We start from the raw sequence: 26,805 nt of genomic DNA, 5'->3' as shown, positions 1-26,805 counted from the left end.
GAAAAAAAAATAATCTAGTCACATCCCTGCAGACCGTTTTTGGTCTGGCATGACTGGAAGATGCATTGATGCAATTTTTTTTTTTTCAGCAATTTAAATATTCATTATCAAAGCTTTTTGGCTGATGTCTCACTCACAGTGTCAATGTGCTCCTCATGGGAGGGTTATAGGCAAACATGCATAATACATGTGAAGTGTAATCTCAAATCAGTAACAAGCTGGCACTCACTCTAGCTGTCCTCTGGCATTGGACAAGACCGCAGGTTCTGGCTCAGGGCCGCATTCTCACTCAAGAGATATTTGCTAGGACTCACTCAAGTGAAAATGGTGTCTCAGAGGGACAAGCATTAAGCAAATAAGTTTTTGCAAGGCTTAAATTTCTCAAACAACATGATTTATTTTATATATATATACACACAAAATTTTGCCTCAAGTGTGTATATAAAACAACTTGTTTTGTGAGTGAAAATAATTGTTGATCATTTTAATGATTTGAACTTTGCACTAAAAGTAAAGACTAGGCGACTATAAATCACTTTTGGCAAAACTGTAAAATTATGGTTTGCTATGTACTTTCTTACTAAATGTAGATCTGACAATGAACATGAAATTTCATATTACCTAGGCTATGTAATTACATTTATAGCAGATGGAAGAGGAAAATGAATAAATACTTAAATAAATAAATAAATAAATAAATGATCATTGGCTCCTTAATGAATTCCTTGAATATCAGATGAAAAATATAGTGGAAGAGGGATTTTCTGTTTACACGGTTATGTGATCTGTAATGTGATGTTAATGAATTTATGTAGCCTACTTTAGTGTGCATACTTCATGGTTGCGTAGTAGGCTATTTGTAATGCATATTCTTTTAATTTAGTTTTTTATCTTTTTTTCAATATTTATTATCAGCATCTTCATGATAAATGTAAAGCACCTGTAGGGGACGCTAGCGGTGTCTATTGTATTCACTACTAAATGAACATGGCAGGGCTCTCTGTTGCTGTCAGAGCGTTCGCTGTTCGCTTTGATACGCCTCATGTGATTGGCTGTGGTGGGAGTGGGCGGGGTTTAAATTGCGCTTTATTTATATAGAGCAGGAAGCGCTGGGCCATAGAGAGAAACAGATAACAGAAGGCTTGAGGAAAGTGAGCGAGGGCTGATGTAGGGTGCTTAGAGAGGACAACAGTGAGAGCTGTTTGTAGTGTTTTTTTTTCATACAGGACGGGTAGACCAAAGACAAAACACCTCTCCAAAATGCTCTGCCATGTAACTCGACCGGATGCGGTGGTGATGGAGATTGAAGTGGACGCAAAGGCGAACGGAGAGGACTGTCTGAATAAGGTAAGATCATGAATGAAAGTCTGTGATGTTTGTTATTAAACGCGTCTGAAATGTGTCTTTTATCCGTTTAGCGCTCGTGCATTATTCCACAGAAAATAACCACAAATGTTGAAAATCAAAAGTTGTAGCCAGAGCGCAGAATGAATGAGTTTATGAAGGCACATGGAAACTTAATATCAACATCAACCTATATATCTGATTGCATGCGTTTATTTTGGGTAAAGATTACAAATTATATTTGGAATGTTCTTAAAATCTTTGAGTGTTTGAGTCACATTAATTTCTTTCTTTAAATGATTCGAATCAATAGTGCCTGAAGAAGGCAAATAATCAAATGTTAGTATATAATCGTTCCTAAACAAACAAAATAATTTTTCGTGATAATTAACATACACAGTATGTTGAAGGTGAAACATTTACCTTTATTATTTTTCGAGAAAGAGATGTCTGGGTGCTCTAAACGATAGTGTGTATGTGTGATGGTATGCTCGAGGTTACTAAAGTTCATTCGCAGATGTTTGGCTCGTGCATGGAGGCTTTGCATTTCCTCCAACGTAAATGACAAAGTGAAAGCTTTTTCAACACGTTATACTTTATGCTTGGCCTAAATATTTTAGGGACATCTCTGAACTTGTATTATCTGATTTTTACACTTAAGTCTAGCAGCAGTTTAGAAAACTAAGAAATCAAATTGGCATAAGAGGTGAAAGTTGTGCTTTCATATCAACGAGGCTCAGCTTGATGTATGCATTTCTCTTGTTCTGTGAATTTCAGCATGTCATCTCAGGATATTTTTATGAACTTTACAAAGTTTATTTATATTACCTATACACGCCGTCGAATAGGGCACTCTAGTCTAGACTATAACTCATATGTTTCTGTTAATGGGTGAAGACACTCCTTTATGACCCTCATGCCAGAATCCATTATCACTGAAGCATATTTTGATGGACCGTGATAGATTGAACTCTGTTAGAATTCTTTATTTTTTTTAGTAGACTCTTATGAAAATATTTTAAATTAAGTAAGACCAGATCTAGTTTTAGAATTTTTATCGAAGATAAAATAAAATAAAAAAACTCTTTCTCACAATGAATATACTATAATGTAGCTGGCATGACTTAACTAAACAAACAAACAAACAAAGTTTATTTCTGACTATTGAATTGTGTTTTAAAGGTGTAATTTTGCCTCTTCAGATTTGCCCTTTAAAGGGGATTTTTCTTGTCTCTATTATAATTAGTGTTATAAGTACTATTATAGTATAATAAGTAAAAAAATATTTATCTCGATTGTTAAATTAAACCGCTTTCTTTTTTCATTTTTATCTTTTAATTTATCTTAAAATCATGCTTGTACTACAAAATTGTAAAATAAATAGATACATTTAGTAAAGTCGATGCATAATGTGACCATAAACCTTTTATTTTATTTATTTTATGGAATATTGCAGTATTATCCATGCACATCGTTATTTATATTCTTTCTAATTCATATGCCCTAGTAATTTAAATAACTTTGCATCCTCTTGCAACGACATATCATCTTTGGTGACGTGTTTACTGGCGCATGGACGGTACAACCTGTCAAACACATGAGATCACACGATCCATCGATCAATTCCCGGTGGACAAATTCAAGTCCCGTCCTACTCTTTTTATTTATTTTATTATTATTATTATTATTATTATTATTATTTTTTTTTTATTATTATTTTTTTTTTATTGGGCGATTTCAGGCCCAAACATAAATGATCACATTCATCTAATCTTTCCTAACGATCCGCTAGCTGGCCGTCCCATAAGCAGGCCGTCCAAAAAACCCGTCTCTGTAGGCAGCCTAGGCTCTGAGATCTGCACACAAAAACAATTGGTTTCACCAACCACTCAAAACCAAAATAAATAGTGTTTCAACCAATCACTGACAGGGGGTGGGTGTTGTGAGGTTTTGCAAAACCTCACAACACCCACCCCCTTTTTGGGCCTGAAATCGCTGATACAACCTTTAAAGGAGTTGTTCACCCACGAAAAACGATGAGTAATCATGTTACAAAAGCTAAAAATGACACTTCCGTGGCACACAAAAGATGCTGGCAAGAATGTCCAAGCTGCTCTTTTCCATGCAATTTCTGGACAAGAATTAACAAATTATGTTTAACAATATGAAATCTGACTCTTGGTGACAGGTATGTCGGAAGTTGGGAATTATTGAGGTGGATTACTTTGGACTGCAGTTTTCTGGCAGTAAGGGAGAAAACCTGTGGCTGAACCTGAGGAACAGAATCTCCCAGCAGATGGACAATATCACGCCTTGCAGACTACGGCTCAGAGTGAAGTTCTTTGTGGAGCCTCACCTTATTCTGCAGGAGCAGACAAGGTACGTACACAAAAACACACGTACGAGCAAAATGTGCATCACAAAAAGAAAATGGATAGTGTTTAAGGAAGTTGTGGCTGAGAACATTTCATCACCGTCTGTGAGTAGAGATGTTTTTAGACTTCCGTTCAATACAGTGCAAGATGTCAGGAAAAACGGCAGTAAGAAACGCAACCTAGCGTGTGGGTGTGTTAATGGTTTGTGTGAGAATACTGGAAGTTTTGCCCACTGAAGCTAAGCAGGGCTGAGCCTGGTTAGTACCTGGATGGGAGACCTCCTGAGAAAACCAGGTTGCTGCTGGAAGAGGTGTTAGTGAGGCCACTAGGGGGCGCTCACCCTGTGGTCTGTGTGGGTCCTAACGCCCCAGTATAGTGACGGGGACACTATACTGTCAAAGAGCACCGTCCTTCGGATGAGACGTTAAACCGAGGTCCTGACTCTCTGTGGTCATTAAAAATCCCAGGATGTCTTTCGAAAGAGTAGGGGTGTAACCCCGGCATCCTGGCCAAATTTGCCAAGTGGCCTCTGTCCATCATGGCCTCCTAATCATCCCCATATACTGATTAGCTTCATCACTGTCTCCTCTCCACCAGTAAGCTGGTGTGTGGTGAGCGTTCTGGCGCAATATGGCTGCCGTCGCATCATCCAAGTGGATGCTGCACATTGGTGGTGGTTGAGGAGATCCCCCGTTCTATGTAAAGCGCTTTGAGTGCCGAGAAAAGCGCTATATAAATGTAATGAATTATTAAAGCCACTTTCCTTCCATTCTCTGTGTCTAATGTGAATTCCATGCCCGACTTGAGCTATATCTTGTTTTTGGAGTGTGCCTGTGTTAAGATATTACAGCAAAATCTAGGGCAAGTTACATATTAAATATTCATTTAACAATGCTGGTTTTATGGCTGTTCTTTCAGCCTCACATCAGCTGAAGTCATGTGTCTTGCACAGAGAAAGAGCACTTTGCACAGTAGCCTGTAAAACTTTTTTTCTCAGTACAGTAGTTTGCCCTGTAGTAACCCTGCTCCCTGTGGGTTACTATAGGTCGTTGCGCTATGAGCAGCAGCAGGAAATGTGATCCCCCTGCTCAAAGACTCCTACCCACAGAGACTGAGCTGGCCGAGTCACCACCACCTCCTCATGCTCTTTTATTCACTCTGACTGTAGAGTTTTGTTACTTTTTTGTCTGAGACAAATGTGGAGCACAGCTTAAAGGATACAAGTATACAAGTTAAACTTTAGTGGCAACATTTGTGGCACAATATTCTTGACCAAATAATTTCATTTAAACAAAGAAAACAGTACATGGGCAACACGATATTAACAATGTTAAAACGCACACTGTTTTGAAAGTATAGACGCAAGACTTGAAGAGTTTGCCCAAAATCTGAAAAATCTGTCATTTTCTGGCATGGTTCATGCCTGTATGACTGACTGACTTCTGTGGAACGCAAACAAAATGAAGATTGACTTCCATTGTATGGACAAAATAAAAACCCTGCGACAATTCCCCAAATATCTTATTTTGTGTTAGGCAGAAGTAAGTCTAGACATGGGGTTTTGGAACGATGAGTAAATAATGACACAATTTTTATTTTTGGCTGAACTTACCCTTTAAGCATTATACTGTATGTGTAAAGATGAGACTAGGGTGATATCCTTGTCCGTTTAGTTATATCATATATGTTTTCTACTCTTGTCATGACAATGTAAAGACAGTGAATTCTGTAGCTTAGGATGAAAGATGCATTCAACCACATTATGCATGTGACAAATAACTAGAATACAAAAAAGTCGTGGCACAATTGTTTTTAATAAAACTTATTTTGAAAGAGAGAATGAATGTTAACTACAACTAACTTTTGGTCATTTATATTTGAAGCTTATTTCAGTTAGTTGCAAAGGCAGCATTTGTAATTTTTTTAAAGGTATAGCGGAGGATTTTCCCGAATTTTAGAAAAGAACCGCCCTCTTCACTTTTTAAAAAAAAAGCACATGCGCAACACTCTACCTGCTCCCGAGAGGGAACGCCTATTAAACATGTGCACGAGAGCATGCACGAGCCTAGTTCTCCTCATGCACGCTCTGTTTACAAGTTGCTGTTGGCATGGCTCATACAAGCCTACTTTCCTTTACCTGTCGAGTAGAAACTTCGCGACTGAGGCATCAGTGGGAAGCCCAACTTGTGCTTTTAGCGCACAAGTGTGAAATATTCTCCCAAAAACACTCTAACTCAGAAACATTCATGCAAGACAAAATGTCAAATGCCCTTCCGTGTTTTATTTACTTATTATACTGATCGATTGAGTGAGGACTCAAGACGTGATCTGCAATGGAGAAGTAGCTTGTTGCATTTGTGTAATAAATACTATGTGAACACATTGGAATTATCAAAAATGAACACACAAGGTTTTAGAACATTTCAGCGTGATACCTTTTACCATTTGATCATAATTACTTTAGACAAATTGAGATGTTTACCGTGTCTGCGCGGTGCGTGACTTGTGCCAGGGCTAGCATCGCTAATCATAGCTTACATTAACTTTTACTAGCAGTGATTTTAAATGGATTTCTCCAAATAGCATGCCAAACTTTACCTGTCGAGTAGAAACTTCGCGACTGAGGCATCAGTGGGAAGCCCAACCTGTGCTTTTAGCGCACGCCAGCGTGTGAAATATTCTCCCAAAAACACTCTGGTCTTGTTTCTTTTTTTTAGAGGCCTTTCTCTTCTTGTCATACAATTCGTAGACACTTTTTCTCTTGCGACCCTCAGACATTTTGAAAAAAACTCGGTGAGAACGGGCGAGCTTCAATGAATGGCTGAAACCGTAGCTCACCACACACATACACCTGAAAGTGCGCATGCGCAGAAGCAAACTACCTAGGGACGAGCACGTACGACGGCCTTACGTAAACATATCACCAGAATGATTGACAACTAGGAGGACCAATTGTCTTGATGATCCACCCGGAAAAAGAAAATCCTCCGCAATATAGTTGAAGAACTATTTGAAATAAAATAAAGCTAAATTTAAATAATTTTGAATAACTTTAACAAAATTACCAGAAATTAAACTACAATTAAAATTAAATCTGAAAATCTAAAATTAAGATGATTAAAAATTTATAAATACTATAAGTATAATAAAATTTATAGTGTATAATAATACTAAAATAACACTAGTAAGAATTAACACAAGTGCTTTATCAAAAATAAGAGCTTTGCATTTTAACCCTTAAAAGTGCATGGCCCTGTTTGCCTACTAACAAGGTCAGACTAGTCTTGTGTTAACATGTAATGTGTCTTTGGAAATAAAATTCAGAGCCCCGTCCAAAGCTTTAATTTCTTCAACAATGAAATTAAGCTGTCAGTCCAATGTTTTCAAGCACTCTTGCAGTTAACGTCCTCTTCAGAAAGTCTGAAGATAATTTGATTGGGTAGTTAGAATTCTTGTCATGTAAATTAGCCTAACTCTTTTTGTCAGGACGCTGGTCCCACAAATGTTTGTCTCTGACAAAGAGTGGCACAGACAGGTGATAACATTTTTGTTGACTTGTTTTTCCACTTTCTCTCCTTGTTTGATGTTATAAATAGGGTCTCCCGTGACCTGCTCATTCGTACTGCATTAGCTTCAGCTTGTGCGTGTCTTTGCAGTGAGTATGTACCTGCAGTGTACTACTTTCAACCCCACAGTGAACCCTCTCCTCCGGTATCCGCTGTGTGCTGTTATTTGATAGCTGCCCCGGTTTGGAGCCCTGCGTTTTGTGCGCTCCAAGCTCTGCTGGGTCCTTTTCAATAAAATGAAGTGGACTTGCGTGCCAGCTCCTGCGGTCATTCCCACAGCCATGCGCCCTCTGGGCAGAACATCTCTGGCAGGGCAGCGTGTGCATGCGCACTTGCTTCCGTTTCCTGGTTACTGGATAGTGTCCTTTTCTAAGGCTTTGTGATTTAAAAGCCATTTTTTGGGGTTTAGATGGCCTTCTGGTGACCTGAGTGAGATTAGCAGGGGTCACTGACAGATGGTGGATGGTAGGATTGAAGGATTTTTTGGGGGGGAGGAGAAAAAATTTATGTTAAGTACCCTAACTGTTAATTAAAAGTTGCATGTGCTGCACTTCTTTCCGCAAGATGTCTTGATGCGAGGGGGACGTCACACCCCCAGAGCTTCCGCAATATCATTCAAGCTGTTAAGCCACCCTGGACAGCTTTCTAAATGGGCACAAAAACAGCTTACTCTGTGTGAAAGTGTGAAGGCTGACGTGTTGAGATAGCGGGGGGTTGAGACTTTTATTCTCAGTCGACATCAGGACAAGAGCAAAGCTTTGATCAGGCTGAGATTCAATATTTGGTAGAGGAAATGTAAAGCATATTGAATAACAATGAACACCGGCTTTATGGTGTATGTGGCAGGAGCTGGAAGTGTTCAGAATGAAATATTAGCATATTGCTAACTGTGCAGTGCACTGAATACTGCTTAAATTTTTGGGAAAATATGTAGTTCTACAACCATAAATTGTAATATTCATGCATTCCTTTAAATAACACTGACAAAAACATGAAAGGGTTTTATATTATAGAGTAAACTGTATTGGACTAAATGGAGAAAGTGACGCCCATGGCAGAATATGGATGGCTGCCTGGCATTTCTGAGTGTAACACAGGCTGCTATCACATGAAAACAGTCCTTTGTTTTCTTTTTGGCACTGTTGTGTGTGCGCGCATAAGCATGCATGATGCGGCCCTGCCTCTGGCTACAAGGGTCATGTTCTCTAACCTTGTTTGTTCAATGACCTCTGCCCTACTTCGTCACTGCGTTCCGCTGCCCATCGACCGGCAGTGAGCTGTGGCATGCGTTTACCACACACTCATACAAATGGAGCCTGAAGCCACATGATTTTCCCCACAGGGAATTTTTAAGCGGAATCGTGCATGCGCATGAAGTCTGTCATTCTCTCGTTGTCTTGTGTCCGGTACTTTTGATTTGTAATCTTAGAAACTACGTCAACATCCTGCAGCCATGGTATGACAAACTTCCCCGTAAAACTGATTCAGTGCACCTAACTGATGATTTATGACTAGAAGTTAGTTAGCTCATGAGCACACATGCACATTAGGAACAGGCACGAGAGGGGCTGATTCGACCTGTGCCTATAAGTTACAAAAAAGTACTGTGACAGTACCATGATTCAGTATCAAAATGGTAATACCATTTGATTACCATTTTCATGTACCATGGCATTGAAATGGTGCTGTAACATACCTAAAATACATGCTGTAACTTACATACTTTAAAATCAACATATTACAACCTTCATAAGTAATTTTGCTTCCATAATGTGGCACATTTATGAGTGAAACAGAGTATTTAACATAAAAAAAAAAAAAAAGGTTTGCTGAACTAGGCTTTATCTGTCAGATAATGATTGTATTGTGATTATAAGTTGGTGTTACGGACCAGAATGAAGCTGAGAGGATCTAAAAAACGAGGGCTTGGTGACATTTTTTTACTTTAAACTTCATTCTTAAAACAGTTAATTTTTTTGTAAGAGGAAGAGACTTTTATTTCATGAATATGATAAATCTACTCTACCTTGGCCCATTCAAAAAATAAATAAATAAAAAAATGTCTGTGTGCCTTGACAGAATCCCGAGTCGGAAATGTCAGAATGAGAAAGGGTCGTGCACCGACCCCTGCTGCACCTCAGCACCTGTCCAGGACTAGAAATCTGCTCAGGCTTTCACACTTTCTCTACTTCCATTCTATCTCTGTCTGTTCTGTTATGTAAGATGCACTAAACAGTGCACAGGCCTCTGAATGCAGTAGAGCCGCTTATATAAGACCCAGAGCCGGCCGATTGGAAAGGCTAGCTTCTGTAGTCCGTTATTATGACAGTTCCTCATGTTCATTAGTATAAGTGCATCTTCCAAAAATAGATCTTTATACTTCCTCTGTGGAGAGTGCTGACGGATGATTGGCAGATATAAGAAATGTTTACTAGTACGACAAAATGATTAGTGCTTGGACTTCTTTTTTTTTTTTTTTTTTTTGGGGGGGGCTGGGAAAAATCCTCAAATGAGGCATAGTTTAAAGATATAAACAACAGCCTTGAGGGCTTAATCCTGCTTACATCGTTACTGGATCCTTTGAGGATCAGAGTCGCCCAACCTCTTCTCCCAACCACAATCACTAACATGTGTTAAAGAAATCCCCACCCCCCCAAAAACAGCATCTCTTAATCTGTCCTGCTCTATTTTCAGTTTGCATAATCAAACATGTATACACACCCGTAAAGCCAAGTGTTAGCCGACATGTTTTTAAAACTCTTTCTGGCAACGCACATGCTATCTCAAGCCCTGTTTACACCTGGTATTAGGATTTGTTTTGGTCGATCAGATCACAAGTAGAAGAGGGAGACACATACACCTTTACACCTGGTATTTTATTCCGTCTCTTGTCCACTTTCATCCACTTCTGTCCTGATTGATTTATGGGCGGGTAATTATTATTTTTTTTCAGATCTTTCGATCTAATAGACATTAGATTTACACGCAATTTACATATAAACGCGACCAGAGAAGACCGAAAAACATATCGAGAGCATCAGCTTTTGTTTCTACTCTTGATAGTAGATTTAAATCTAGATTTAAATCTACCAGACTAAGTGGTAGAAATCAGGAATGGTGAGAGAACACCGTGCTTGGTACGTTTTTCGTCTTCAAACCAAACTTGGGTCTCCAGCTGACACAGTTTAAATCCCATCTGGCTAGCGAGCTTTCTATAAGGTTTATGCATTAAGTCAGTAGGTGAAGAATTAAGTATTTTGTGGATGTTTGAATGCTTTTGACCACATGAGCGTTTACACTACGAAAGCAAATCATTTTTATATAACAAAACACTATTAATAGTAAATTGCGCAATTAATTACAAAGAAAATGCAAGTAACACGTTGAAATAAGTGAAATACAAATACTGAAGTATTATTTTCTGCTCCAATAATCGGTTTTATTTACAACTTTGTGTATTTGAAAATGGTATTTATTTAATAAACATTGTATTGATGTGTATCAGCACCGCTGTCACCTTGCATTTTTCATCTGTATCCCTGCTACGCACCATTAAAATCAATCGATTTGGCAGCGTTCGCTGACATGGCTTGTAGTGTGTAGGGGCCTTAATGTTACCTTGCTAAACCTCATTAACCCATCCTCGAGGCAACTTTTGGCTGAAATATGGTGGGTTTGACTATATGCACAGCTAACATTTATGGTGTTATGGGGGAGAAATAAGGTCATTGTTGAGTAGTCAGCACTCAATTATAGTTGCATGCTTATGATTATGCTCTAGTTCTATGTCTTTATGGCATGCTATACGTGCCATGCTTGTGTAAAGATGCCTGTATTGTTTTAGAGGGCTTGAGTGTTTAGCATTCTCATCAGGACTGAATGATCCTGTTGATCCACAGAGGCCAGCACCATTAGCAGAGGCACAGCACAATTTAAATAAGAGAAGGGGTCTTTTAAACATTAATCGGTGCGCTGGTTTAGCTTCAACCCTTGGGAAGAGCAGCGAATAATGTTTAAAAGATTAAGCCACGCACATTCTCTTACTATTCTCTTACAACTATTTGGTTCTTTTTCAGACACATGAAAACATCTACAGAGTTCTCATACTTGAAACCACACTGGTTTTCTTTACGCCTGCAAATATGCAAAACATGCCGCTGTGATCTCAGGTCTTGTTATCTTCACAGTCAGGGCCCTGGGTGTTGTCAGCAGGAACTGGAGTGCGGGTGCTATTCGGGGTCAACATGATCTCAAACAGGCAACTGCCGAGACAAACTTCTTACCACTCTCACCCCACATCCAATCCTGACAACAAGGTCACCAGAAATCCCAGTAAGCTGCCGATTACCTCCTTACCGCAGGAAGACTGACACGCAAAATCCTCCTGAAGCTTTATATATGGATCACAAAACATAAAAATGTTGAGATGTAGTGCTAACATGGGAAAAGCAAGCTCAAATCTGGCTTGCAACCAATAAGAGCCCATTCCCCTCTATTTTTGCTGACATGAATTCCTGCCCTATTCCACCTCCAGACCTCAAACCCATTAGAAACCATTATATCCAAAAAAAAAAAAAAGGCAAGCCAAATGGGATTAGTGTAGGTGTCGTGTAAAAAAAAAAAACATTTAAAAATCCCTTGTACCAATATCTCTGAAGCATATTTTGATGAACTCTGATGACTCTATGATTCTTATGTAAAGAATAAAGCGAGAACCGATACATCACTTATTTCTTGTTTATATATAGCCTAGTTTATTTATACTATTCACTTGTTTCTCTCCATTAATGTAGCTATGGAAGTTGAAATGTCACCAAGTTCTAAACAAACAAACCTAAAAAAATAAAATCAAAACTCAGCAAAGTTGACCATGCGCCATTCCCCAGTAAAGTCATATGAAGGACTCAATTTACAAATTTAGCTTTGAATCAGAAATAAGGCAGTTGGTTTTTGTTAAATAAAAGTGGTGAAATCATTAGTGTAACATTTTACTGGATAGAAATTTAAATGCAAGCTTATTTATGAAAATACCACAAATATTTGAATATTTAACAGATGCAAGTTTTAAGCTTGCATCTTGCACTCTTCCTCTTTGTGTTAATGGTTATTCTGTGAATTAAAACACTAGAGCTCTGTTGTCTCTCTGTGTTTACTGGATTACATGCGCTCTGACAGCAGAGCAGGTTTAACCGCATTTGTAGATGAACTGTAGTAACCTACACCTATTTAAGCTGAGTGTGAATTACTCAGGAATGATGTTAGGTTGTCTCCACACCCAATTTAATTGTGTTAGGTTTTTTGGTTTTTTTTTTTTTTTGCCCACAGCATTATTACCGTTTGCCAAATCGATGCTGAATGCATCACTTGCCAGAGGCGTTTGCTCACAAAGGATCTCTTTGTTTGAATGCCTGTTTTTGCTTCAATTTTCATCTGAATTTTCTTGAGTGTTTGAGCGAATGACGATGAACGCTTTGTGGGTTAGCGAGGAGGTGTTTACCTGTGATGCATGGCAGGGTTTACTAGAGTTCGTTGACTGAGAGTAACCCCAGCTACACACATGGCTCAGAGCAATGTTATTTGACTATCTCTGAAACCACATTGTTTCGAAGGGCGCCTTCGAATGAAAAGAATGAAACCCCTGTGCGGATTGCCCTCTTTGTTGCAGTCTCCGGGCAGAAGCTTCTCGTTTCATTTCAGAGGAATGTTTTGTTCTTTGCGTCAGACCCCAAAACATCTGGCCCCCCACGATGACTTTGCTTGAATCTGAAAAGACAAAACAATTAGTAGGGAAAGAATTGAGCATAATTAGTGACCAGAATCCTATCATTTTAAAATGTAGGCTATAAGTTGATCTTACAACTTTAAACGTGTGCGGAGCACCTAAAGGGACATGGTTTGGGAGGGAAACTTGGCCAATGCTTTTGCATTCTCTTGCAAAACTTGAGTTCTTTGCAAGGGAACGCAACGCAAAGGTTTCTCTGGGGAACACACAAGTTGTGCAAGTTTCCCTTTAGGTTTGTGTCTGAAATGTTTAAAAACATTTCACATTTTCAAGCTAGTTCAATAAAAACATATTTACAATCTTGCCAACATTCAGCCTATATAAACCCTTTTTAATGTCTCACAAACCTACTATCAGCTACTTTGAAAGTGCCATAAACTTTGTGAACTCTAAAATAATTTTTGCCTGCCTGTCATGACTCACTTTTCAGCCATACATCAGGGGAAATTCTGCAGAAAGTTGCACGGCATTTGAAACCAAAACCTCAAACCCACAAAAGCCCTCCTTCGCAAAGCTCAAGCTCTCTCAGATATCACGGCATGACCCATTTCTTGTCAGCAGAAGGGTGCAGGCGTTTTTAATTGAATTCTTCCAGTTACTTGATCAAGTTCTCCTGCTGCAATGTGATTGTTTCTTTTGTCTTTGAGTGAGGAACTTGTCTGATTTAGGAACTTCAAAGAAAGTGGTGCATGTTTGTGCTTTTTAGTTTTATTTGATTAGTTTGGTAATATAATGGGGGGGGGGGGGGGGGGTGGAGATGTGGTAATAGGACATCGTGATTTCATGCAGTAATTGCAGTAACCGCAATATAATGCGATGTGGATACTTTAATAAGCAGTTTACCACACACAGAATCATATCTTTATAACATGAATGCTGTACCTTGTGCACACGTACAGTCAACATTCAAACTCACTTGAACGGGCCATGAAGTGATTAAACAGTTGGTGAGAGAGAGAGTGGTGCACACCTGTTGCCCCCAGACCCCCCCTCCCCCCAACCCTAATCTGATGGAATTAAGACACTAGACTCCACCACAACCTGCTGCTCTCAGCTGCTCTTTGCTTAAAAAGTCTTCCCTTGTTAAAAAAAAAAAAAAGAGTACACTTCAGCATACCTTTATGATGGGACTTATTGTGGGAATTATATACACTACCAGTCAAAAGTTTTGGATCGGTAATATTTTTAATGTTTTCAAAAGTCTCTTCTGCTCCCCAAGGCTGCATTTATTTGATTAAAAATAAAATACAAAAAGAAGAGTAATATTGTTAAATATTATGACAATTTAATATATTTGACCATATTTGTTCCTGTGATCAAAGCTGAATTTTCAACATCGCATTGCTCCAGTCTTCAGTTTCACATGATCCTTCAGAAATCATTCTAAAATGCCGATTTGATGCTCAAAAAAACATTCATTATTATCATCACAGTTGTGGAATTTTCTTTGAATAGAAAGTTCAAAAGAACAGCATTTATTTGAAATAGAATCGTTTGTAACATAATAAATGTCTTTACTGTAACTTTTGATCAATTTAATTCATCCATAATGAATAAAAGTATTGATTTATTTTATTTATTTCCCCCCCAAAAATACTAAATTCTTACTGACCCAAAATTTTGAACGGTTGTGTCATGTTACAAACGCTTTCCATTTCAGATAAATGCTGTTCTTTTGAACTTTCTGTTCCTCAAAGAATCAAATCATCGTAATAGAATGATTTCTGAAGGATCATGTGACTCTGAAGACTGGAGTAATGATGCTGAAAATTCAGGAATAAATTACACTTTACTATATATTCACATAGAAAACAGCTGTTTTAAATTGCAATATTTCACAATATTACTGTTTTGTTGTATTTTTAATCAAATAAATGCAGCCTTGGTGAGCAGAAGAGACTTATTTTAAAAATATTACAAATATTACCCATCCAAAACTTTAGTTGTGCAGCTCTAATATTTCCAGTTTTTGGGAATCATGCTCTTTGGTAACAATGGTAAAATCACTGTAACATGGTCTCTAGTGGCATATTGCTAATAACTAATAATTGGCAGCCTTCTATGGATGTTCACACCAACCCATTCAACCCACACACAGTGAAGGATCATATTGTGTGGCAGTGTTTGTTGATGAGTGGCTGCATCAGCACAGCTGAGTGTTTCTAAGATTAGTCACGTAAAGAGCCTGACTGAACCAGCGCTGCACGTTCCATCCTGGAGTAGCTTGAGTTTGACCGCTAGTAACCTCTCTCCCTGCCTCCCTCCCTGCCCCCGTCAGCCTCCTTTGTTTTGCCTGCCAGGTACAGTAATTCATCACATGAGTCTGATGTCACCACAGGGAAGTGTCTCGTCAGGCCGGGCGAGACTTTCTTTGTCAAACCGCAGGTCTTGTTTGTTTGTCTAACCTATGAATCCACCTCAAAACTTTCATTTTCCGCCTTTTTTATAATGTCCCTTTTTTCATCCAAAGTCAATGTTTATCAGTCCAGGGCTTTTGTCGGCAGGACTGCGCAAACTGATATGCCATTTGTTTGTTTTCCTAAAGAGCCATCGCCTATGTGAGCTGAGCAGGAATGTCTCTTAGCCTGTTTTGGTGTTCCCATGCTCTTCTGTTGGCTGGGGGAACAGAGGCATGCTGGGGTAAACATCAGCCCTGTTTGGTCTCCCAAACCTCATCTCAGGGGACTTGCAAAGTTGTAGTGGACACAAGGTTATGGGGACATAAGGGCTTTGGGTCAGATATTCATAAACCTAAAGGAGCCAGAGCTGGTTAGTACAGGAACAAGGAAGGTTTGGGCAGAAGTTAACCATGATGCTGTTAAACTGGTTTGTGAAGAACCACAGGAGCAGATGAGCAGCTGATACAGTACAAGCAAATTCAACTTGTTATTCCCTGAACAGAAGTATGATGCAGTCATACAACTGCAAAAACATGATGATGGTAATAATACATTTAAAATAAATATTGCATTTTATATTATCATTATTATTATTATATTTAATGTAAAATTATTGGTCTTAATAATATATAAATAAATAATAATAATAATAATAATGTTACACTTTAAAAATAAAAATAATAGTTAACACCAATAACAATTTTAGTTAATATTAATTATTAGTGTTACATCTCATTTGTTTTATTTGAACTCCAGTATGATGCAGAAATGCAACCAAACATTTGTTTCATATTTACATTTCTATTTGTTTTTTATTTCTATTTGAAATCATACTCCATGACAAATGTTTGTTTTGTTTTTACTTTTTGATTCATAGCAATGTTCTCATGTTTTTTTTTTTTTGTGTGTCCTGCTCATCTAATCATCATTTAGTGACTGTTGTTGATCCCGGAAATCATTGCTCAAATACCTTATTGTTGACTATTACAAAGCGGTTAAGTTAAATTGTCTATCTGTTCATTTGACAGCTGAGCAGGAAGCAGTCTAACGCTTAGTCAAGGTGAAAAACATTCCCTTAGAAGAGAATCAATCAATAAAAAGATAAGTTAATAACAAACCACTGTTCTAACGGCTGCAAGCTTGGTTTTGTGTGACTTTAATGTCAAGTTTTATCCTTGAGACTTTCCTGCTATTGATCGATCAGAGAACAAAGACTGACAGTCCCACAGACAGCTGAAAGGAGATCTATCTTCAGTAAAACGCACGATTAGCACTCCTGAATTACAGCTACAGGGATTTATGTCAGCTTTATGTCAGCAGTGAGTCGTGAATGTGCTTTTCATGCACTGTATTGAGACGGCATGCTTATCGTTTAGTAACACGCCGGCGGGGTTATGCATTAGGGCCCGTATAACCTCAGGAGTTGTTACGCTGCCAGATAAGAGAGATAAGAAAGAGACTGGAGCAAAAGTCAAACCACTTCACGCACAAATACAAAGCTCTCCTGTTTTGTTTTCAAAGTGAAAGTGTCCATTTGGAATGGAAACCGTCATTTCTGCTTTTTGTTTGACCTTTTGCTATTTTCCAATTAATTTTTATTCACTTCTGGTTTTCACTGTTCCCTTTTAAAGGGACCATTCACCTAAATGATATCTATTCATGGATCTTATTTTGAAATGCTAGTTACAGTACCAGTCAAAAGTTTGGAAACATTACTATTTTTAATGTTTTTGAAAGAAGTCTCTTATGCTCATCAAGCCTGCAGTTAAAAAAAAAAAAAAAAAAAAAAAAAAACAGTAATATTATGAAATATTATTACAATTTAAAATAATGGTTCTCTTTTTTAATATACTTTAAAATGTCATTTATTTTTGTGATGCAAAGCTGAATTTTCATCAGCAAGTACTCCAGTCTTTGGTGTCTTATGATCCTTCAGAAATCATTCTAATATGCTGATTTATGATCAATGTTGGAAACAGTTGTGCTGCTTAATATTTTTTTTTATAACCTGAGATACTTTTTTCAGGATTATTTGATGAATAAAAAGTTAAAAAGAACTGTATTTATTTAGAATAGAAATGTTTTGTAACAATATACTCTACCGTTCAAAAGTTTGGGAACAATAACTTTTTTTTTTAAAGAAATTAGTACTTTAATTCAACAAGGATGCGTTAAATTGATAAAAGGTGATGGTAACGATTTATATTGTTAGAAATGTTTTTATTTTGAATAAATGCTGTTTTTATGAATAAATGCTGTTAACGTTTTACTCATCAATGAATCCTGAAAAAAGTATTCCAAAAAAATATATTAAACAGCACAACTGTTTCCATCATTGATAATAACTGAGTATCAAATCATCATATTAGAATGATTTCTGAAGGATCATAAGACAACAAAGACTGGAGTACTTGCTGATGAAAATTCAGCTTTGCATCACAAAAATAAATTACATTTTAAAATATATTAAAAAAGAGAACCATTATTTTAAATTGTAATAATATTTCATAATATTACTGTTTTTTTTTTTTTTTTTTTTTTTTTTTTTTAACTGCAGGCTTGATGAGCATAAGAGACTTCTTTCAAAAACATTAAAAATAGTAATGTTTCCAAACTTTTGACTGGTACTGTAGATGCAGCATGTGAGAGCATATGACGTGTTTTGTAATTCTGTGTATATCCGCTCTCGCTTTCCTGTTGTACCACCTGTCCACATCCATATGTGGTTCCCTCACTTTCCACAGTACCACCTGCTTCCGTCCGTAACAAACTCTCACACTTTTTGTTTTCTCTTGCTCTACAGGCACCTGTTTTTTATGCATGTGAAAGAGGATCTGCACCGTGGACATCTGCGGATGTGCTCCGAACAAGCCGAAGAGCTCAGCGCCCTCCTAGCCCAGGCCGAGTTCGGGGACTATAACCAGAACACAGCCAAGTACTGGTACACTGAACTCTGTCCCACAGAGCCCAACCAAGCCACCATCAACAGGTAAACCAACACGCCAATCACAATTATCACTTCCATCGTATTTGTATCGTGCTTTTATGATGATATTAAATGTGTTCTGTGTTTAATAGCTGTAATGACACAAATGACTGAAAATAATGAACTAAAAACAAACACTTTTTGTGGTAATCAACATTATGCCACAGATGGTGTTGGTAGAGTTTACCTTGTATTGTATTGAACCTTTTTAGATCCAATAATATAGGTTATCCATTTTATAAATCAATTAGAGAATTATGGTTGTTTCATTAGGCACAGTATGTTTCTGTTCATCTATTTTATTTAACATTTTTGGGGTCTGGAAGATTATTATTATTTTTTATGTTCTTGGTTTTATTCTCAGCAAGGATGCATTTATTTGATCAAAAATTATAGTAAAATGGTAATATTGTGATATTGGCAATAATTATCATATTGTCCCTGATGAATAGGTGTTAAATTCTTTAAAAATAAATGTAAAAAAAATCATACTGACCCCTATCTTTTGAATGGTAGTGTATTTTATCAGAAAGAATGTGAGAGTATTTAGCTATGCGTTTTAATATGAAAACGTACCATTTATAACAGATATAAATGCAATAAGTGCATATAAATGAAAAATAATAATAATAATAATAATAAACATTTATAAAAAAAATGCTTTTAAAAAATAAAAATTATACTGAAACCCACAGCTTGTTGAAATAGAATTGTATATCCCACAAACCGCCATCCAGGAGAAGCTAAAACTCTATTTTCTCAAGATATTGATAAGATAGTGTAAAGGTTGTGTTTTTTTTGTTTTGGTTTTGGTTGTTAGGCGTTTAGGTGGTTACTTACTGGTTACTTACAAGTCAACGGAGCTGAGCTCTAATCTGTGCTCTCATGCGTACTTCTGATCCATGGCTGTTTGGCTGTAAACAAAGCTCTCCTAATAGTGTTTGACTAATTACAGTTCTCCTTTGTAGAGTTCTGTTCAGACTCTTTAACTTGTTTTGGATAGATAACAGACGACCTAATCAAATACAATCAAAGTGGATTAATGAAATCTGTCTCTAGTGATTAATCATTATTGTCATCAAATCAAATTAAGACTAATGCTTACATGAAGAAAATCAAAGAGCTTCATACAGGCTAACACAAAGCCATGGACTTCGTCAGTGATTAATATAATGTTAAATGGCTTTAAATGATTATCTGTACGAGTCTTTGTTTTTGGCTGATAATGTAAGTAGATATCGGGTTCCAGTTTAAACATTAAATCATGTCGTTATTGGCCATAATAAAAGTAATTGTCAGCTATCGATAGTATAGTATGGTATATTCAAATTATTATATTAATTTATATTTTAACTATATTAATTTATATTAAAACATTATATTAATTTATATTAACTTATATTATATTAATTTATATTAAATGATGTGATTATAAACTTGTATTATTGTGTTACTGTATTATACTATATTATTATTATATTTTCCTGTATTAGTCTGATTTGGCAGAAATTATAAATTTTTCTATTTTTTTGTTTCTCTTTTTAAAGTTTTTGTGTGACTTGAATCACAGTTTTATATTGGAGATTTAATTAATTTTATGTTTTTTCTAACTTGGCCATAGTAAAATATAGTATCAACTTTCAGTATTGGTCCGATGTTTTTGTTTGATTGTTTCTTTCTGTAGGTTGAATATTTGTATTTCTTTTTTTCACGGCAGACAAGGCAATAGCAAAACCTAAAATTCAAAACTAATATTAACAAAGATTTTTAGTCTTGTCCCTCTCCCTCAACCTCTCTCCCACTTTTCACTTGATCAGCTGGTGTAATTTTTTTGGACTCAATGTGTCTCTTGATTTTGGCAGTATCATAGCCAAGCACAAGGCTCTGGAGGGTTTGAGCCAGGCCTCGGTGGAGTACCAGGCCCTACAGCTGGTGTCGTTGCTGGAGCATTATGGGGTGGAGTGGCACTGGGTGCGGGACGCTGAAGGACAGAGGTTGGCTATCGGAGTGGGACCAGAGGGCATAGCCATCTGCCGAGAGGACTTCACCCTGGTTAACAGGTTAGACTTTGATGCGGTGACGCAGCTCCTGATGGCGTCATTTTCATAAAATGACACCCAGAGCACATCTCCGGATCAGTCATGTAACATTAATTCAATTTGTGCCATTACTGCCTTTTGAATGTAATGTGTCATATTTTCCCTTCAATGCAGGATATCCTATCCCATAATACAAATTGCCACGCAATCAGGGAAGACTGTGTACTTGACTGTCACCAAGGAAACCAGCGACAGTGTGGTCCTGCTGTTCAAGTTAATCAGTAATCGAGCAGCTAGTGGACTGTACCGGGCGATCACAGAGACGCATGCCTTTTACAGGTGAGACTCCTTAATACAGGCACATTCACAAGTGAGAGCACCATAAAACCCTTCAGTGAGCATAATGATGCATCATTACATTCTTAAACGTGATTTATTTTTTCATGTTAATGTGCAGTTAAGCAGCTTTGCCAGTCTCGACACTACACACCTTGTGCACAGCTTTTACCCCCGGTTTCACAGACAAGCCTTAAGCCTAGTCCCTGACTTCAATGCATGTTTGAGCTGTTTTAACTGAAAGCAACTTGCACTAATATATCTTAAAATATGTCAGTGCCATTGTTTTGTCTCAAGATGCACTCCAGTAATGTTTATTTTCTAAAGCATATTTATAAAAGCTACTTAAATTTCCTAATTGAACTAAGGCTTAATCCCGGCTTAATGTAAACCCTGTTTGTGAAACCAGGCCCTTAGTGTCTAACATGCTTTAGCTTACCTGTCTGGACCTCTTAAAATGTTGTTTTAGGCATTGTTCTCATAGAGGGGTAATAATCTCTCTGTGGCCTGGTTATTGTTAAAGTTCTATAGTATTTTCTTTGTAGAAAGCCTGTGTCAGCACTTTGCTCTGTTTGAGGCGTTTTGTGCTTTAAATGATTAGATGCTTTTGTTTTGGACTTTCTCTGAGCATTTTATTGCAAACTAACGTTGACCTTTATTTGTAAAACCGCAAGCTGTGAAAATGTCTTGCATCGTCAAACATGTTACAAAGTAACTAACAGTTATTTAGCTGTACAAGTGGGTCAGCCTTAAACGTACCTCTAAAATAAAAACTTCAAATGAAATCCTTACTAAATGCTTACTGAGGCTCAATGCCTAGTTGTCATAACGTCACAATGCAGAAGAACATAATAAATGGGGTAAAATGCATGACCCAGATCTCACTGATAAACTGATTTATTTTATTGCTCTTGAGTTGAATTCAATCTTTGAGGAGATTGAGACGTAAATTGAGACAGAGATTGAGACGTTGCTCTGTAGCAACGTTCCCATTATATAACCTAGACGGTGTCTCTATACGTCTGGCAATAAAACTGCTTTCACCTTTTTAAATGTGTTAGTGTGTAAGGGGCTGTTTCTTCAGTCCTCGATAAGAGATTTTACTGCCAAGACGTTGAAGAATCGAGCCAGCCGCTGCTCTCTGCCCTTGAACTCTAACAAGCAGCACCATCCTTCATTTTCACAACTACAGCAGCTTTTCAAAAGCCCATTATTTCTGATGGATAATGGATCATTTGTGCCGCTGTGTGGCAGACGCTGAGCAGATAATGCGCTAATGTGTAATATGCCATATTGCTAACCTATCACTCTTGCTTTTGTCTGCAGGTGCGACACCGTGACAAACGCAGTCATGATGCAGTACAGCCGGGATTTCAAGGGTCACCTGGCTTCACTTTTCCTCAATGAGAACATTAACCTGGGCAAGAAGTATGTATTCGACATCCGTCGGACCTCCAAGGAAGTGTACGACTACGCCAGACGCGCACTGTACAACGCCGGTATCGTGGACCTGATGTCGAGGCCGGGGGAGCGCACTCCGTCGTCCCGCTCGCCGTCCCGTGACCAGGAGGGGGCGCTGGACTGCGGGGGTTGCCAGCAGAGCCGCTCGCTACAGGAGAAGCTCCAGAAACTCCGGGAAGCGCTACTGTGCATGCTGTGTTGCGAAGAAGAGATCGACGCCGCGTTCTGCCCCTGCGGTCACATGGTCTGCTGCCAGAACTGTGCTACACAGCTGCAGGTCAGACAACATTTGGGTTTGGGGAACATTTTATCCAAGATTGCGCCAAAAATGTTAATGATAAATCTGTCGTGATATCACAAAGAAGAAAAAAGTAGCTTGGCATAATCTTTTAGTATAATTTCTAATTTCTTAAATATATTTTAATATTAATATTTGGAAAATGTTTGTTCAAATCAAAGGCATGTGGTGCAACTAACATGCATAAATAAAAGAAAATATAATTTTTTGAGACAAGGCAAGGCTATTTCAGGTTGTAAAATGTCATGTGGTGTGACATTTAATTAATGCACATAATTAAATTGATATTTGTGATTTGAAAAAATACATTACCTAAATAAAAAAGTCATTTAAGATGTGTACACTCACATACAGTGTTTTTTAAAAAAAAATATATATATACTATACTATTATAGTGTTCATTTATATTTTTGATTTGCTTTTTTTTGCTTTTTTTTTTTTTTTTTTTTTGCTTTTGTGCTTTTCTTAGTTTTCTTTCAATATTTCCTTTTAGCTTTAATTTCTTTTTATTTCATTTTAGCCACAACATAGATACCAAGGCAACATTATGTATATATTTTAATTATCAAAAACCATTTTTAAATTTTAGTTAAGATAACAACACTGCTCCCATGCATTAAAGAAATGACATTTGAATTAGTTGGACCACATGACATTTTTTAAATTGAGTTATTAAATTGAAACTTGAAAATTTAAAGTTTGTTTTGTTTGTATATATTAAAAAATATATATTTTCTAAAGATTTTTCTATTTCTTAATCACTGACATTTTTATGCCATTACTCTAGTAAAACTGTTTTTCTGGAAATGTTATTAAACATTAACCAAAAGGTTTATTCATAATAAATGGCAAAAGTACAAAACGACTTTAAAACGATTTAAAGATTTTAGTTACAACATTATAATAAAAAAGCGGCAATAATAAAACCGATAAAGCTCACTTCAATAAACGAGTAAACTGATTCATGTTATAGATCTTATTGACTTGTTTGAAATGCATCCCTTCACACTACCCCATTAGCCCAACAACATTTTAACAAAGTAAAGTTAATAGCTGTGCAAATACATCTACCGTGATAAGTTGTATGTAAAAAAATCTCTATTGTTGACGCTTTCTTTAGCATGGCATATGATGCCCAGCCTTAATAATTGCAGCTATCTACAACAAGACTTTTATACCTTTATTTAAGAGCTATATAACAATAATGTTATTGTGGTGCATGCTGACTGAAGTCTGTTGTTTTATCTTTACAGTCATGCCCGGTGTGCCGGTCAGAGGTGGAACACGTCCAGCACGTCTACTTGCCAACGTGCACCAGTCTGCTCAACCTGACCATCGGCAGCGGCAGCAACAGCCCTGAACCCATCCACCGAGGGGTGGCCGCCCACACCTGCACTACCAACGACTACTCCGCCAGTGAAAAGATCTACCAAAACTAAGCTTGCCTACCGCTTTTCCACAGGACTTTAATTTCAGTTGACGCGGTGGCAGACTGAGAGTCTGAGCGCCGCGGCGGTTGGGTTGCTCCTCATTGAACTGTTGTTTTTGAAACCATTGAGGAGGCCGTGATCTTTTGATGTTTATGAATGTGTGTCTCTTAAATTAATTGTATCAGTTGATCTGATAAATGTATTTTTGAAAGTGTTTTTTCTTTTACTTGTCCATACGCAACAGCATGCAGAACGTTCAAGCTGATATTTTTGTCTCATATACCTGCACAAATCTGTATCCCATGAGGAATTGTATTGTTTAGGGAGTAGCTTTTGTTTTCCTAATTTAATTTTATGTTTTGCTTTTAATATGCATTGTCCACTTTAAGCATGTGTTTTTTTTATTTAATTTTTTTTGCAGTGGATTTGAGTTTGTTTTAGGTTTGTCTTCATAGTTTCCATGCCAATGAAGAGGTATTTATGGCGAGGGGCACAAACTCTCGCAGCACTTTTGAGTAGAGAGGAAGTTGTCGAACTACTGATCCTCCATTCATATATAGATTACCAGCTTCCGACACTCCAAACCTGGTCTGTAAAGGCTCCTCAGATTCTTATTCTTTCTAATATGCTTTATTTCACAGATATGGTCAACCAGTGATTGGCTTTGAATTTAAAGGGTACTGAATGATCTGCTAACCTTTTTATGCTTTGTTTTTGTGGAAGATGTGATAAAAGGTATCTATAGGAAAGTTGTTTTTTGTTTTTTAAACAAGAAATTATCTAATTGACACTGTCACTTTACCAAGGAGTTTCCTAAGTGTATTGTTCCTAGGGGTTTGCCTTAATGTAGCAGCAACACAGTGTGTTTGATATGCATTCTTTCTTTGCACAGACTATTATTGAGAGATGAAGAGGACTATTTTCTTTACTGCTGACTCAATATTGAACGTCACAGCAGGGGATATTTTTTCAATTTGTACATGTAGGATTTGTTTCTGTTTGTTTGAAGCAAAAACTATGCTCTGTAAATATAGAAGTAACTCTCAGTCTTTTATATTTCTTTGAACGAGAGGTATTAATAAAGCTGTTTTTTTAAACTAACATTGTAAGTGTGTGTATGTTTTTGTCAAGCAAACTGTCCTAGTTTCCTGCTTTTGTTTTTCTTATGTTAATATGGTATAGCCTGGCTACTTGGCACATTATACACCGCAAGTTAGGTTATAAAACACAAGCAGAGATAAAAATACACCTCTGACCCTCCCCGAGTGCACAATGACTCTTGAGGGCAAAAGTCTTTCTCTCATCAACCATAATTCAGGTTAGATTGATGGTGAGAATCGAAGCAAATATGTGTTGTCAACAGAAGAAAACACTGGAGGATGTAGTTGACCAGTTTAGGCTTAACCTGTGTTCTTCGCTACAATTTATGGGTTATGTGTCCTCATTTTGGAGATTTAGGGGCTTTACACAACACCGTTTTCAACAAAAAAAGGAAAGCATTTTATGCGTTTTGGCCGTTCATTTACACGCCAACGGTGTTTTGGGGGCCTGAAAGTACAAACTTTTGGAAACGGAAATAAAAAGTGCAAGCATGTTCAGTCTATAGACAAAACTACCATACTGTCCTGGCACCATAACACAGCGGTTTTAGCAGTGGGTAAGCGTTCCATATTAGTTTGAAGGTACCCCCGGGCGCCGCCATTGGCTAGCGGACCATCACCTGCTGTTAGCATCCCATTGACTCCCATTCATTTTGACGTCACTTTGACAGCGAATATCTTCACATCTGAAGCGTTTGAAGACTCCATTTGTCCATTATTTATTTCTAAAGAAACACGAAAATGTATAAAAGGCTCCATTACCTTGTATGTTACGTTATGGCCCCGTAGAAGCAGTTTTTGTAAAAGTAGGCTAACGATTGCGTCATACCCACGCGACTCTCTGTCGCACAGTAGAGAATTACCGTATGGACAGGAGGAGAAGCTCGCGGGCAATCGGGGGGATGTGGAGGCAAAATGACAAAGTAATTAATCAGAATATTTAGCAAAAGTTTCTCCTGCTGCTATCTCATGGACAGCTCCTACTCACACTCTCCGTCTTTGCGAGTTTCGGAAGGGAATGATTCAGATTTCGCTTGACACAGCCACTAGAAGACAGACGGTTTGCTCACGTCACATCTACGTCGTCAAGCTCAGTTTGAGTCTGCGCAGTACGCTCGACCATCAGGAAGTACGAGCTTCTATTTGCCTTCACTTGTCTCCGTTGAATCCAATGGGGTCGCTGTGTCCAGTTTATATACTGTCTATGGGTTTTAGTCGGTTTCCTTGCTGTTTCCTACATTGTCAATTGTTTGTCACGTTTCATGCATGTGCAGATATTCCTTGGTCAGCTGATGTGTCTGTTTGCACACCTATTTTTTTTCGTTTTCTTTTTGTTTGCACACTTTCGGCTTAAGGGAAATTAGCTTTGACCCACGTGACGTGCATATAGGCCACTGCAACTGCATGTCAGAACCTGCTACTGCTTCGGATTTAAATGTACTGTGCAACCTTACGTAATAGTGTTTTGGAAGTCGAAGACATGTTGTTGTGCTATACCTCTGTAAATGTGCGCAACAGCAGCAACTTACTAAATTAAATTCAAATTACAATCATGATCGTATTTCCAATTTGACAAAGACATTTGTGTGTTCTCAGCCAGTCAAGAATCCATGAGACGGTAACAGTATGGATGGGATGTTTCTTCATTTGACTATATTTCGTGTGGATCTGGTACTCCCTGTCTATGAA

The 26,805-nt window shown here is 37.6% G+C and overlaps 1 protein-coding gene across 1 annotated transcript; it reads left to right on the top strand.

Annotated features, from left to right (window-relative positions):
- Positions 1-1,112: 1,112 nt before the first annotated feature.
- Positions 1,113-25,117, top strand: mylipa (myosin regulatory light chain interacting protein a). Its single transcript, XM_084422692.1, has 7 exons — positions 1,113-1,347; positions 3,533-3,723; positions 18,270-18,455; positions 20,315-20,512; positions 20,666-20,830; positions 22,154-22,565; positions 23,840-25,117. The coding sequence occupies exons 1-7, from the start codon at positions 1,261-1,263 to the stop codon at positions 24,023-24,025; spliced, it is 1,425 nt and encodes a 474-aa protein (XP_084278818.1). The 5' UTR covers positions 1,113-1,260; the 3' UTR covers positions 24,026-25,117.
- Positions 25,118-26,805: the final 1,688 nt, after the last annotated feature.

The sequence above is a fragment of the Rutilus rutilus genome (assembly GCF_951802725.1).
Source record: "Rutilus rutilus genome assembly, chromosome: 11".
Classification (NCBI taxonomy): Eukaryota; Metazoa; Chordata; class Actinopteri; order Cypriniformes; family Leuciscidae; genus Rutilus; species Rutilus rutilus.
The sequence above is the reverse complement of the archived record's forward strand: the minus strand, read 5'-3'. Positions and strand labels throughout refer to the sequence as shown.